This window comes from Brassica napus, chromosome A2 (assembly GCF_020379485.1).
Source record: "Brassica napus cultivar Da-Ae chromosome A2, Da-Ae, whole genome shotgun sequence".
Taxonomy (NCBI): domain Eukaryota; kingdom Viridiplantae; phylum Streptophyta; class Magnoliopsida; order Brassicales; family Brassicaceae; genus Brassica; species Brassica napus.
In genome coordinates, this window is record NC_063435.1 from 19,775,715 (window position 1) to 19,791,992 (window position 16,278).

A 16,278-nucleotide genomic window follows, 5' to 3' on the forward strand; every position below is an offset into this window, starting at 1 on the left:
AGACAAATTTGATTTTTTTTTTGCCAGCCAAAAGTTTATTATTAATTAGCATCAGTTATTTCAAGATGTTTAAGAAAGTATGGACAAAAAAATAGGATGGACATAAATGATATATGAACTATGAATAGTACTTTGTAAACCTGACTTAGATAACACATCTGCACATCTATTTCAAGTCTTTTTTGATGCCCAAATTCAATTTCTTCAGAGCAGTTATTCCGCAAAGAGATCGTATGAGATATTGTTTTAATATTCAGATTTGTTTCTTGATTGTTAAGAAGATTGATAACTGTAAAATGTCTCATTCGAATATGATATGTCTATAACCGAATCCCCAACATAAGACAAGTTTGTTTAAAAAGTAAATAATTTCATTTTTCTTATATTATATAATAAATATATATTATTTACTGATAATAAAAGTATAGTTGTTCATCTATCACAGATATCTATGCAAATATGCGAATCAAGTACAACAATCAAACAACATAATAATTTTCACAAAGAAAATTAAAAAAAAAATATTTATGTTATGTAGCCTTATTTTATATTCTTTAAATAATGTAATACAATATTATACATTATTTTTTTAGAATTGTGAAATACATATAATATCTTATCCGCGCGTAGCGCGGTTAAAAACTCTAGTATCCATAAAAAAGAGATAATACTGATACAAAATAATAACGAGAGACAATATATTATAAGAGAAAGAAGAGTTAGTGTGTCTTTCGTCGAACACAAACGTTCATTTATATAGAAGTAAAAAGTAAAAGTTACTATGCATGCACAATGACGGTAGGCTCCACATGATTTACATTCACGTAACTTTGTCAAATATAGTGCGTGTAATGTTGGCATTCTATTTCCTCACGTTTGTAACATTCTCGAATAAAACTAGCACAATCATTTTGTTTTTTTTATATATCCTCAGTTCTGGTGAAAATGAATTTGGTGCTATAGAATAAACTGGTTATCATGGTGTTTATCCCAAATTTTGAATTTCTACCAACAAATATCATAATCGATCGTCTGTTACAATTTACTATATTGACCATTTATTTTGAGCCTCATATAAAGATTGACAAAAACCAATAATTAGTTTCCATTGAGAAACCAAAAAATTTAGTTTTATTGGCTTCATTCCATTTTGTTTCAGTTTTTTTTTCTTTCATCGAAAGGCTATGCTATTACTCAAACTTGAGGTGGTCTGAGTAACCAAACCGGAATAGAACAACCAATGAAATATAGTACTCTATAGAAAGATCTCGCAGTCCTAGCTAAGAATCTAAAATCTGATTCTACGTTCTTGGAATATGAGTTGGAATATGAGTGATCTTGAAGTCCGGAAAGCAAATCTTGAGAGTCTCTATTCTCTTCAATTCTTTCGCAAAGCTCGGCCAAACATGAGGCTTGTTGATAATCGCAATCAAATCCTTGCAGCCTGTTCCAAAACTTTGACAAGTCGAATACTGAAGCATACACTCGATCGTCCATCTCAGTGCTTCCACCTCTGAATATAATGCAGACTCTCTCCGAATTTGGTTCCGGGTCCCCATAATAGCATCTCCAACCCATTGCTATTTTCACCTCTATAATAGCATTTAGAGGTGAAATTGCTCCAACTCACCTCTATTTCTTCCTCTATAATAGATATCTCTATTTTTTCCTTTATTTATAGAGGAAGAAATAGCATTCCTCTATTTTTTACTTTATTTTTAGAGATTGCTATTTTAGGGGAATACATTGGAGCATATCTCACCTCTATTATAGAGTTCCCTTATTTTAGAGGTGAAAATAGCAAAATACATTGGAGATGGTCTAAGTTGAACCTTCCTCCAATTATCAAGCCAGACCCATCCATATTCACTAAACTGTGCAGTAGATGTCAAAGACCCATCTATCATGCAGATATTACCCAAGTTTAAGACTTGAGGTTCTTCAATATTAAGGGCTTGTGGAACTATTGGTACTATCTCATTTGCGTTAAACCAGGCTTGACACTCACTCTTCGCATAGCGGACTATCTCCAAAGGATCCCTGTCAATTCCCCTAAAAAGTTTATCATTTGTGGCCTCTAAAGGTACCAAATTATCCAGGGATATGGGTCTCTGTCTAATTTTGGTTCAACAATATTATTTTTTTTTCAAAAGAGATAATCCATATGATATATGGTGTTTTTGACACTATTGTGTATATGTTTTCTAACTTGTTTTTTCAATGTTTTATCGAGTTAGTCTAGTCCTTTTAGAGCCATTTCAGGTATAGAGTTGACTGAAGAGCTGAAGGAAGTAGCGTGAAGAAAGGAGTAAGAATTGGAATCTTTCCCCTCGGAACAATCGAGCGGAGCAGTCTGACTGTTGATCCCACAGGAGCAGCCAGATGATTGTTCCCGACATTTATGGAAGTTTCTATATCTTTCAAATATTTTTCCTAATCACCTAATTTCTCCTCTGAAGTCGATGGCGCCTCCATATAAAAGCCATCCTTATCTTTATTTTGTTTTGGACACTAGTTTTTGCAAGAACTCTAGATTGTCTTTGGCGATTTGAAACTTCTAAGGGAGAAGGCTCCATCTCGCATCTAGAGAAGATTATCCTTAACCCTTGTTTTCTACTCTATTTTCTATACAATATTATTCAGAAATCATGTATGTGTCATCTTGCATAATGATCGAGTAGTCGGCTAAGCCTGCTTAGGGTTTTAGGGTGTTTGATCACATGAACTGAACATAGATAAGCGATCTCATTAGTGTCTTCATTCATATAGTCCTTATTGCTTGCATTAACTTGATCACTTAATGTTCGAACCTAAGTTAATCAACTCACTAACCGTGTAGAAGATAGCAGGTTCAATTATGGATGAGCTTAATATCCCTAATCAGCGAAAATAGATATTAGGGTGTTAAGTGAACTGATCGGACCTGATCTCTAAAGCTTGGTATCGCATCTTGTTCCAAGCGAGAGCTTAGGTAACAAAATCGATCTGCAAAGGGAACAACACCACGACAGTGGGTTGTCCAATTATGAGTGATCCGAGTTCTAGATTGCATCTCATCGCGCTTCAATAATTGTTTGGCTCAGTATCAGCACCGATGAATTACCCTAGGCTAGCTTCTTTTTCAAATTGAATACAACCTTTCATTACTTGTTCCCTACGTCACTATTGAAATCAAAACCACTCATTGTTCTTATCTTGATATCGAACTCATAAGAGTAAAGTGTGAACTGGTCCTCTGGATTGAATCTCAAATATTGCAATTACCACTATTAAACTTGACAGTAGCAAGGATTTATTTTTAGTGTATCATCATATTAGCATATATGCTCGGAAGAGGAAAGACCCCTTGACTTGTTGGTGTCGCTGAGAGAGACCAAGCTTGTAAAGCTGGTGGACATTCAAAAATTGCATGAATTATAGATTCTTCCGGCTCTCCACATCGTGGACAGTAATTATCACATCTCATATAAAACCGTACCAAATTCCTCGTCACTGCCACATAACCAGTTAACAGTTGCTATATAAGATGACAAATCTTTTGAGGAGCTTTTATCTTCCAAGCAAATGCTTGAAGCTTCGTTATACTAGGTTCCAGAACCTCTTCTCATCTTCAGCCTTTAGTAAGTTTCGAGCTAGCCAATATCCTGATTTAACTATATACTGTCCATTTTTAGTATAGTTCAGCAGAAAGTATCCCGTCGATGAGTGGTGCTTATGGCCTGACTTCTTATATAGGGTATATTGGCAGGGTCAACATAGTTCTCCAATAGACCAACATCCCATTCCTTCCTATCATGGTTAATGAGATCATTGACTCTCATGTTCGGATTCAGCATTGGGGTCAAGGGCCGTGCTGGTGTTGTCGGGATCCAAGGAACCTCCCACACCTTGACCTCATATGATGAATGCACCTTATGTTTGATTTCCAATAATAATAATTTTCTTGCTAATGAGATAGTAGCCCACACATATGATGGACTGTTTACAGAGATTGCTTGTAAAAAAGCAGTTTTTCTTATATTAACAGTTGTATTAAAAATATATTATATACTCTTTATGATTTCAATATATTTGATTTGTAAAAATAGTAAATAAACATAACATTATGGTTTTTTTTAGAATGGTTATTATGTAAAATATTAATAAATATAGTTTTAATACTTTCTAGGTGTAAAAGCATATATTAAAGTATGTCACAAAACAAGCAGGAAGGAGTCTCTCCTTTTACTGGTAGAGTAAACAATACATACGACACCACAAAGCATATAGTAAACTTCTTAATAACCTCGGATGGTTTCTCCAAACTTCTGGGTCAAGCTCTTTATATATTCCTTCCTAACCGGATGTTCTTCCTGGGGCCGGTTATATGGTGTCCAAACTGGTTCTCCCACGAACAGACTCATTAGCTGCAAAACCAACCACTAATTCATCACAATCTAACAAAATTAAATCTTTTTACATAAGATGTAACAGATGTATCTGCGTTGTTTTAGTTACAAAGACTGAAGCTGGCTTTATAATACCTTGATGTAGTTGCTGGTGTCAAGTGTGAACCGGTGGTAGATTCCGGCAGGAAGGACAATGAGATCGCCCGGTTTCATCAAGATTCGGATCCAACGGTCATCCTTGTCCCTAACATCAAAGTAGCCACTTCCCTCTAGGCAGTAACGAATCTCTTCGTCCTTGTGAATGTGTTCTGTGAAAAAGTTCTTCAGCTTCTCCTCGTAGTTGCTCACTTTCTCAGGACATAGATCCAGCAAATCCTAATATAAAGATTTGATTACAGATAAAACTTTTGAGAATTAGTATCTGTCTCATTGGTTTCAATGCCAAACCACCATATACATGAGCCATTTATTGTGAGCATGAGCACGTACGTACCATGTAATCGTAACCCCGTTCTTCTCTAATCTTGCTTAGCTTGGAATCATTCTCGTAGTTTTCATGGTTCAGCTTCCAGTGCACCACTCCCAGATCTGCCAAACAGAGCATAACTATTGTTCTGATAACTTTGTGAATCTCTTAGATCTTCTCTTATGTATATTTTTGTTCATTTTCCTAATTTAGGTTTCTTTGGTGTTAGCTATAAAATAGCTCATCTGCTTTATATTGTAAATAAAAAATAACACACAAATAAGTTATCCAAACCAGACCTAAACTACAACATATCATATACAAAGTCATTTTTTCATGAAAAATTTGCAAAGCAATCACGTTCAAGCGAGAAATTTAGAAAAAAAACCTGCCAAGTAATCCACTGTTACGAACTCTTTCGGGTTGCGATGATGAGGAAGTCTCTGGTCTTCATTGCTATCATCCATAAACCATGCCTGCATCAATGCTTAGCAGATTTTAACGACGAAGTAGGAGAGTATCGAAATCAGAACGTAAACTCTAACAATCAAAATATAGAAAACAAATTTAGTGTAGTGAAGAAGAATTAGCTAACCTCGAGAGCCATTACTGATCTTTGTCGTGTGAAATGCTTCGATTTCAGACACATGACGAATGTCGATATATAAGAGCTCACTTCCTTTGTCGATGATGCCACGTGTACGTCCTATGCTGAATCCTTTTTTCCTCTAGATTGTTTCTATTTTATATTATTTCTGGTTCTAAAAGTTGTTATTAAGAAATACTTGGGAAGGTTCTGATGGATTGTTGGAGGTGAAAAATGTTCGGGCTAGTCTTTTGCCTTTTTATGCGGAGATGAAAGCGTTACTATGGGCAATGAAATGTATGACGAATTTACGTCAATTGCAGGTCACGTTTGCAACAGATTGTTCTCAATTAGTGAAGATAGTTTCGGAATCAGAGGAATGACCAGGTTTTGCAAATTATTTGGATGATATCAAGATTTTGAAAGAGAGTTTCACCCGATCAAAGCTTACTTATGTACCACGAACGCAAAATTCAAAGACGGATAGTCTAGCACACAGTGCTAGAAAGTAATTGTCTTTCGTCGTTCACATAGATGCAGATCACCCGGTTTGATCTACAGAGTCAGTATGAATCTGTATTGCTGATGAAAAAAAAAATAAAAATAACAACCGATTTTACATAATGGGTGAACGACCCTTTTTGTCAGAAATACAACAACACTCGTTTGTCAGCCACAATAAGTAAATTTAGTAGTTTTAGTCAATAATATATTTTTTAAGGTTTATATCTTTCCATCTCACGTGAACTAGAATGATCTATTATCAAATTTCATTCTAGATATGAATTTCATATTTAACATTTTTTCAAAATAATATCAACAGCAAGAGAATATATAAAATCCTGGAAACCAACTTTTGTTTTTATGTTCAGTTTACGAGTTGAGTCTAGGCTGTTCATTCGTGTACTAAAAACACGATATTTTAATGGGTCATCCATATATATATATATTGTTCATTTTTAACTTTTTCTTTTAAATCTAAATATTATATTTAAATGTAGTTTTTAATTTGTAAAACTTTTTTTTGTAAAATTCATTTATAAAACTTAATGAAAATAAAAATGTATCTCATAACAAATAACTAAAACAATATGTTTTCATCTCATTTTATAAACTTTATTTCAACTAGATAACTGCTAAGAATCAATTTTTTTTTATTTAATGAAGATGTATTGGCCAAATATAATCCAAAAATTAATTTGAAATATTAAAGTTGACCACATATTCAATCAAAAGAAAGATTAACTTAAATTCTTAGCAAAATTACCAGTTACCTTTTATAGTTTAACAAAAAATTGAAACGTTACTTTATGATCATATTATTTAAATTCTAAATTTAACAAAAATAAGTTTATTACATAGAGACTTTCGAAGAAGTCTATTATGTATGCTTTTGAAGAAGTCTACTAAGTATACTTTTGAAAAAGTCTACTAAATATACTTTTAAAAAAGTTTACTAATTAGTTTTCTCAGGAATTTTATTTTGTAATTTGATATATAATTTTATTTTAAAAATGAAATATATTTGTATAAAATTTGTTATAAATTTTCAATATATGAACTAATAGGAGCTATATAATTAAAATTTAAGTTATATAGAAAAATTTGAAAGGAAATATATTGGTGTTTTAGCCATGTTTGTACAATACTTATGGTTTGGTAACAATAGGTTGAAAGATATATATACTGTTAGGGTTAGTTGTTAGATTTAGATTTTTTTTTTGTTTTATTGACTTAAATTTACATATAAATGTTGAGTAGATTTTACACTATTTTTCATTTTTGCTACAATGACTAATTAAGAGTTTTGGTGATTATAGAGGTTGTGGTTTATGGCTTAGGATTTAGAGCTTGAGATTTGTGGTTTACGGTTTGGTAGATTTCAAATGAATTCTAGTTGATTTTTGGGTATAGTAGACTTATTATGTAGTCTACTAAATTTTGAGATTACAAAAATTAAATTAATTTTAAATTATTTTTAGTTTTTTTGTAGGAATTAAAAAAATATAAAATCATATATTAACACTATTAAGACAATGAAGAAAGAAATTGTTAAATCTTATATATTAAAACAGAAGTCATGACTTCTTTTCATGTGTGATTTTTTGAGTTTGGACCATTTCTAAAAAATATTATATTTAACATAAGTTCATTATTATATTTTTAAATATCTTAATCTTTTTATTTGAAATACAATTAAATATATTTAAAATGTTATAACAAAATCTTCTTGAAATCTTCTTAGAATCTTTTTAAATTTATTTTTAAAAATTAGTTAGTTTTAATTTAAATTATCATAAAATATAATTAGAAATTAAAATTGAATATAGTTTTGGTTTATACACAAAAATTTAAATAAAATGAAATTAATTAATTTCACAAATACAGTTACTAATAATTTTAAAAGATTTTGTCAGAAATAAATATTTATTTTTATTTTTATTTTTTTCAAATTTGTTTTCTAATAAAATAAAAATCATGATTTTTTTATGAGTGATATTTTTATTTGGACCATCATTTAAATTTTATATTAAATGTATATCACTAATGCTAATATACATAATAATTTTAACTACTTTAGTCATAATATCTTTTATATCTTTTATTTTATTTTTTTTTAAATTTAAAATTCTAACAAATCTCTTGAAAAAAGATTATAATAAGATCTTAATTGTCATAAATTGAATATAAATGTTTTCAACTAATTTTGTAATTAGTAATGAAATGTTTACTAAAATAACAAAACTATATCATATTTTAATAATTTTATAATAATATCTATCATTTTAAAATAAAAATGTTATATTGAACAAAATATGATAAAATTATTTTAAATTGATAAGTTAACATATTTTATTTTCATAAATATAAAATATTTATGCTAAAAATATAATATGTTGGTAGAACGGGTTAATATTAGTAAACTATATAATACATGTATAAAAATTTAACTTATCTTAAACTTTTTAATATACAGTAATTTATTATATAAAATTAATAAACATTAAAAATTACTAAAAAAATCTAGCGATTTGAATTACAGATCATGATTATAATAAATTAAATACAAAATTGTTTTCATATATGTTGTTTCATGCATTAAAAATTTTAGTTTAGTAATTAAACGCAAATTCAATAAGACAAATATATAATAAGCAACATATATATGTGATGATTTTAATTTATAGCATGAAAACTATAAAATTATTATATTTGGTATAATTATATAAACATTTAAATATGTGAGTAACATTAAAAATATATAGTAATTATGTAAAACAAATATCTATATATATAAATGTGAAAATATATACCCGCACGGTTGTGCGGGTGGAAATCTAGTCATATATTAAAAGTAAAACTACTGAAACAGTAAAGAATAAACAACAAAAAATATGATTGTAGACTTTCAAAAAGTCCACTACACGAGTAACAATTTAACCTATTCGACTTAACCATCCTCTTTGGATCGTGTTAATCGAGTGAATGGCTACAAAATCTGAATCACTATTCTTATGGCTGCAAAACATTTTTTCGCCGCACTCAATATTCTAAGAAACGGTGCACTCACTGTGGCGAGAAAGAAACTATAGACGCTATATCACTAATTGCTCCTACACTGTTGGGTACTCACATTGATACGCAATTCGGGATCGAATAGGCTCATTTAGAGGGAGATGGAGATGGTTCGACCTAGTGGGAAATATTGAATTGGTTTCTTGTTACTTAAAGACGAGCATGGTGGCAACTCGATGAGATAAATGGTAAAAAAAGTGCTTGGTGTTGAATGTTCCTTTGTGGAGAGCCAGAAGCACATATCACAGAAAACACCGCTTATAGTGAATCGTAAGAGATGCGTCAGAGAAATAGAATTAGGAATGGTGAAGTAAAGAAATCAAGAAGAAAAAATGTTTCCAAAGGTTCTCACATGAAGTACCATTACTGATTTTGGTTTTATCATGTCCAATCTTTTGAATCTCTTCTTGCTTATACACCAGACTAGACTAAACCAGAACAAACCCATTGTGGTTTCATTGTAGGAAGAGAAAAGAAAAACGAAAGAAATATTATAAAGCTACATAAGCGGTCATGTTTCGAAACTTGGACCAATGGCGTGGGTCGGTGGTGTTGACATGAAGAGAATAAAGAGCAAGAGTAAAGACATGAAGAACATGATTGATCATGGACAGGAAATCATGGACAGAAGATCATGGACAGGAGATCATGGACAGAAAATCATGGACAGAAAATCATGGACTGGAAATCATGGAATGAAATCATGGACAGGAAATCATGGACAGGAAAACTGAAGCTAGAAAATGTGTGAGACTGATTTAAATATCTTGCCTGAAGTCTTGGACGAATTTAAACAAGTGGAGGCAACTGGATAGAGCTATTGGAGTGTGGAAACAAGCCAAAGTCACATGATATGCTAAGGAAGGAAGAGAGAAGAGAGTTGTCACTATCCGAAAGTGACTTTCCCAAATCTGGTCTTCATTAGTTTATTCATCTCCATTTGTTTATTCATTCTCATTGTCTTATTCTCCTTACTAGATCTATTTATGTAACTATTGTAGACACTAAATCAATCTAAGGAAAAATGTTCCTCAAATATTCTTGTTTCTCTCTCTTGGATTTCCTCACATATCTCTCTTAGTTCTTCACCAAAATCTCTCAAATAATTCTCATAAACTCTGACTAATTCTCATAAATTTTCATGGTATCAGAGCTACAAGCTCTTGAAACCTAAATCTCTTCCGCAAATTACTCTGGTTTTAAAATCTCTTATCATTCACACCAGTCTCTCTCCTCTGTTCTTGAACTGTTCTTGAATTTTTCCAGTTCTGTTCTTGTGATTCTTGATGGATCTAGGAGAAAACTCAAGAATGGTGGTGATTCCAGTTACTCTTAAAGGAGCTAACTATCTACATTGGGCAAGGCTTGCTAAGACAGCTCTTGGAGGCAGATGGTTTTGGGAGATTGTTGAAGAAGGCAGGCCACAAAAGAAGACTATCCTAGGAGAGGATGGCAAAGAGGTTTTTTTTGCTGATGCTGGTGCCAAGAAGAAATGTCAAGAGGACCAGTTGGTGTTGTCCATTCTTCAGCACAGTCTTGACCCCTCACTTCAGGAAGGTTACTCCTATTGTGAAAATTCCAAAGAACTGTGGGATACACTTCAGAAGGTGTATGGAAACAATTCCAACATCAGTAGAGTCTTTGAAGTCAATAGGGCTATCAATACTCTTAGTCAAGAGGACAGTGATTTTGATAAATATTTTGGGAAGTTCAGATCCTTGTGGGCTGAACTTGAGATGCTCAGGCCAGCAACTATTGATCCTGATGTGCTTAATCAAAGGAGAGAGCAAGACAAGGTATTTGCTTTGCTGCTTACCCTCCATCCAAGCTATGGTGGCCTCATCAAGCACATCCTAAGGAATAAGGAGCTACCTTCTCTAGATGAGGTATGCTCTAAGATTCACAAGGAGCAAGGCTCAGTTAGTCTCTTTGGAGGAGAAAAGAAAGATCTGGTGCTTGCAAACCAAGCTGATGGAACAGCAAACAAAAGCTCTTACAAAGCTGAAGACAAGAAGGTGTGGATTTGTAATCATTGCAAGAAGAAAGGCCATGGAAAGGACAAGTGCTGGATACTCCATCCCCATTTCAAGCCACAGAAAAGTTCAGGACAGGTTACAATGATGCCAAAGCAAACTTCTCTGGTGATATTGGTGAGCCATCTATACAAGGCAGCATGCGCCAGACCAATGAAGCTTGTGAGAACAAAGGGGGAGCTTCCAGGAGTGGGTCAGCCTTAAGGAACACTCAAGATGAGACCATCAGGAGATCTGATATTGAGACTCTCATCAAACTCCTTAAGGATAACTCTGGTAACTTACTTGGTACCTCTTTACATGCCACTGCTTGTGGAACTTCTTTGAATGCGATAACTAAATTTAAGTTGGCAAAACCTTTAGTTATCGATTCAGGAGCTAGTCACCACATGATTAGTGATTTAAAATTGATTAAAAACATTGTCCCTGCCTTAGGAAATGTTACAATAGCTAATGGTGAAAGAGTACCAATTAAAGGAGTAGGTGATCTTAGGTTGTTTAATAAAGATTCTAAAGCTTTCTATATGCCTAGCTTCACCTCAAACTTGTTATCAGTTAAAAGAGCTACTAATGACTTGAATTGCAGTGTTACTTTCACTCCTAATGATGTCTACTTTCAGGATATTGAAACTAGTAGGTTGCTTGGCAAAGGTGTCACCAAGGGAGACTTGTACCTGCTTGAAAATACTCACCTTGCTACCGACTTATCCCATGCTTTAAATTCTATTTCTGATTTCTCTAAAGATGTATTGTGGCATGCTAGATTAGGACATCCTCATTCTAGAGCTTTAAACATCATGTTGCCTAGTATTTCCTTTAAGAGTGATTCTGAGGCTTGTATCTTAGGCAAACATTGCAAATCTGTTTTCTCTAGATCAAATACTATTTATGAAAATTGCTTTAACCTGATTCACTCTGATGTATGGACTGCCACATGTTTATCTAGAGAGCATCATAAGTATTTTGTGACTTTTATAGATGAAAAATCAAAATATACTTGGATCACACTGATGCAATCTAAAGATAGGGTCTTAGAAGCTTTCATAAATTTTCAAAATTATGTATCTAACCATTTCAATGCCAAGATAAAAATTTTGAGATCAGATAATGGAGGAGAATACACAAGCAATGCTTTTAAACAACACTTGGCCAAATATGGGATGATCCATCAAACTAGCTGTCCATACACCCCACAACAAAATGGAGTAGCTGAGAGGAAAAATAGACATCTCATGGAGGTTGCAAGGAACATGATGTTCCATACAAGCATGCCCAAAAGCTATTGGGGAGATGTTGTCCTTACTGCCTGCTACTTGATCAATAGGATACCTACCAGGATCCTTCAAGATCAATCTCCATATCAGGTACTGAACAAAACTAAACCATCCATAGAGCATGTGCGTGTGTTTGGGTGCTCGTGTTTTGTCTTGATTCCAGGAAAACAAAAAGATAAGCTGGCGCATAGAAGCACCAGGGCAGTGTTTATTGGATATTCTCCTCACCAAAAGAGCTACAAATGCTTTGTTCCAGAGACTAGGAGAGTCTTGATATCAAGAGATGTGAAGTTTGTAGAATCTAGAGGCTATTATGATGGAAAGAGTTGGGATGAGCTCAAAGATCTTTCTCAATCAGCTTCAGATAGAGCAAACAACCTTAGGAGAGTAATGGAGAGCCTGGGAATCAGTATGCCTTCTCTACCAAGGGTGGAACCTATCCCTGAAAATGTACCATCTACTGCAGCTGATAGTGTTCAGGACACTCATCCTGATCATGAGGGGAGCAGTAGAAATGTTGAGCAGTCTACGCAAGCTCAACCTGAAGCGAACTCAGTAGCTCATGATCAAGATGAGATGCCATCAGAATCAGATGCCGAAACTCAAGTAGAGGCGCCAAGTGAAGGAAATGAAGCAAAACCTCAGCAGTTACAACCTTTGAGAAGGAGTACAAGGATCAGGAAACCTTCACACTGGATCAACACAAGAGTTTACTTCAATGCTGAAGCTGTAGCTCACCCAATAACTGCAGTATGCTCCCTTGCTCAATATCCAGAAGAGAATCAAGTCTTCATTAGTGAATTGGATCAGGAGTACATTCCAAGAACATATGAAGAAGCTATGCAACACAAAGAGTGGAGAGAATCTATTGGAGATGAGATGGGAGCCATGATCAAGAATGATACATGGTTTGAGACTGAACTTCCAAAAGGAAAGAAGGCAGTGACAAGCCGACTTCTCTACACTATCAAGTATGAAGCCAATGGAAAACCAGAAAGAAAGAAAACAAGACTGGTTGCAAGGGGATATACTCAAGTATATGGTGAAGATTATCTAGACACTTTTGCACCAGTGTCCAAGCTTCACACTATAAGAATTCTCTTGTCTCTTGCAGTCAACCTTGAGTGGGATTTATGGCAGATGGATGTGAAGAACGCCTTTCTTCAAGGAGAATTGGAGGATGAAGTCTACATGAGACCACCTCCTGCTCTTGAGAACATGGCGAAGCCAGGAAATGCTCTCAGATTAAAAAAGGCAATTTATGGCTTGAAGCAATTTCCAAGGGCTTGGTACCATAAGTTGAGCACCACTCTCAATGGAAGAGGCTTTGTAAAGTCAGAAGCTGATCACACCCTCTTCACATTAACTAGTAAGCAAGGTATTGTGGTCATCTTAGTCTATGTGGATGACATTATCATCACTGGTAGCAACAAGGAAGGTATTCTCTCAACTAAAACATTTCTTAAAAATGCATTTGATATCAAAGATTTGGGAGAGTTGAAGTAAATGAAGTAAAACCTTTGAGAAGGAGTACAAGGATCAGGAAACCTTCACACTGGATCAACACAAGAGTTTACTTCAATGCTGAAGCTGTAGCTCACCCAATAACTGCAGTATGCTCCCTTGCTCAATATCCAGAAGAGAATCAAGTCTTCATTAGTGAATTGGATCAGGAGTACATTCCAAGAACATATGAAGAAGCTATGCAACACAAAGAGTGGAGAGAATCTATTGGAGATGAGATGGGAGCCATGATCAAGAATGATACATGGTTTGAGACTGAACTTCCAAAAGGAAAGAAGGCAGTGACAAGCCGACTTCTCTACACTATCAAGTATGAAGCCAATGGAAAACCAGAAAGAAAGAAAACAAGACTGGTTGCAAGGGGATATACTCAAGTATATGGTGAAGATTATCTAGACACTTTTGCACCAGTGTCCAAGCTTCACACTATAAGAATTCTCTTGTCTCTTGCAGTCAACCTTGAGTGGGATTTATGGCAGATGGATGTGAAGAACGCCTTTCTTCAAGGAGAATTGGAGGATGAAGTCTACATGAGACCACCTCCTGCTCTTGAGAACATGGCGAAGCCAGGAAATGCTCTCAGATTAAAAAAGGCAATTTATGGCTTGAAGCAATTTCCAAGGGCTTGGTACCATAAGTTGAGCACCACTCTCAATGGAAGAGGCTTTGTAAAGTCAGAAGCTGATCACACCCTCTTCACATTAACTAGTAAGCAAGGTATTGTGGTCATCTTAGTCTATGTGGATGACATTATCATCACTGGTAGCAACAAGGAAGGTATTCTCTCAACTAAAACATTTCTTAAAAATGCATTTGATATCAAAGATTTGGGAGAGTTGAAGTACTTCCTTGGGAATGAGATATGCCGCTCTAAAGAGGGATTATTCTTATCTCAAAGGAAGTACACACTTGATATTTTAAATGAGGCAGAAAACCTTGGGAGTAAAAGGCCAAGACTCCATTAGAAGAAGGATACAAGGTGCTAAGAGAGGGAGAGTATGAGTCTACACCATTTGGAGATATCAAGAAGTATAGAAGAATGGTGGGCAAGCTCATCTATCTATATATCACCAGACCAGATGTGTGCTTTGCTGTGAATCAAGTGAGTCAACACATGGGAGCTCCTAAGGTGTATCATTGGAATATGGTGGAGAGGATCTTAAGGTACCTAAGAGAGGCGTCTGGCCAAGGAGTATGGATGGCATGTAACAAGAGTACTGAAGTTGTTGGATATTGTGATGCTGATTGGGCTGGAGATAGAGTTGATAGGAGATCAACTACAGGCTACTGCACCTTCATTGGAGAAAACCTGGTCACATGGAAGAGTAAGAAACATAAGGTGGTGTCCTGCTCAAGTGCTGAGGCAGAGTACAGATCAATGAGGAAGCTCACAAGTGAGCTTATATGGATCAAGGGACTTCTAAGGGACTTGGACATTGAGATCAACACACCAATGACTATGCATTGTGACAACCATGCAGCAATACACATTGCATCTAACTCAGTCTTTCATGAGAGGACAAAACACATAGAAGTGGACTGCCACAAGGTGAGACAGGCAGTGGAACAACAAGTGATTCTTCCATGCTACACAAGAAGTGAAGATCAACTAGCTGACACATTCACCAAGGCAGCTAGCAGCAAGGTTTGTGAGTTCATTCATCCTAAGCTTGGACTCATAGACCTCTCTTGTCACTGATCCTCTTGCCATGAAGTGTTCTACTCTTTTTCCTTTGCTTGGTTTTTATCCCAAGTAGTTTTTCCAAGTAAAGGTTTTAATGAGGGAAAGCTTCATGGTTTTCAAGCTTGACCAAGTCCCTATGGTCAAGATTGAGGGGGAGTGTTGACATGAAGAGAATAAAGAGCAAGAGTAAAGACATGAAGAACATGATTGATCATGGACATGAGATCATGGACAGGAGATCATGGACATGAGATCATGGACAGAAAATCATGGCCAGAAAATCATGGACATGAAATCATGGACATGAAATCATGGACAGGAAACTGAAGTAAGGAAATGTGTGAGACTGATTTAAATATCTTGCCTGAAGTCTTGAACGAATTTAAACAAGTGAAGGCAACTGGATAGAGCTGTTGGAGTGTGTAAACAAGCCAAAATGACATGATATGCTAAGGAAGGAAGAGAGAAGAGAGTTGTCACTATCCGAAAGTGACTTTTCCAAATCTGGTCTTCATTAGTTTATTCATCTCCATTTGTTTATTCATTCTCATTGTCTTATTCTCCTTGCTAGATCTATTTATGTAACTATTGTAGACACTAAATCAATCTAAGGAAAAATGTTCCTCAAATATTCTTGTTTCTCTCTCTTGGATTTCCTCACATATCTCTCTTAGTTCTTCACCAAAATCTCTCAAATAATTCTCATAAACTCTCACTAATTCTCATAAATTTTCAGGTGACAGATCA

The 16,278-nt window shown here is 34.6% G+C and overlaps 1 protein-coding gene across 1 annotated transcript; it reads right to left on the bottom strand.

The window, feature by feature from the left end:
* Nucleotides 1-4,165: 4,165 nt before the first annotated feature.
* LOC106409006 (acireductone dioxygenase 4-like) lies at nt 4,166-5,633 on the bottom strand. Its single transcript, XM_013849694.3, has 5 exons — nt 5,450-5,633; nt 5,243-5,330; nt 4,882-4,976; nt 4,524-4,763; nt 4,166-4,406 (listed from the first exon to the last, which is right to left on the bottom strand). The coding sequence occupies exons 1-5, from the start codon at nt 5,501-5,503 to the stop codon at nt 4,278-4,280; spliced, it is 606 nt and encodes a 201-aa protein (XP_013705148.1). The 5' UTR covers nt 5,504-5,633; the 3' UTR covers nt 4,166-4,277.
* Between the last annotated feature and the right edge of the window lie 10,645 nt (nt 5,634-16,278).

Coding starts and splice junctions, on each gene's coding strand:
- LOC106409006 (XM_013849694.3), bottom strand. CDS start 5,503: ATGTGTCTGAAATCGAAGCATTTCACACGACAAAGATCAGTAATGGCT. Junction 4,977..5,242: donor AACAGTGGATTACTTGGCAG/GTTTTTTTTCTA, acceptor TCTGTTTGGCAG/ATCTGGGAGTGGTGCACTGG. Junction 4,764..4,881: donor AACGGGGTTACGATTACATG/GTACGTACGTGC, acceptor TCTTTATATTAG/GATTTGCTGGATCTATGTCC.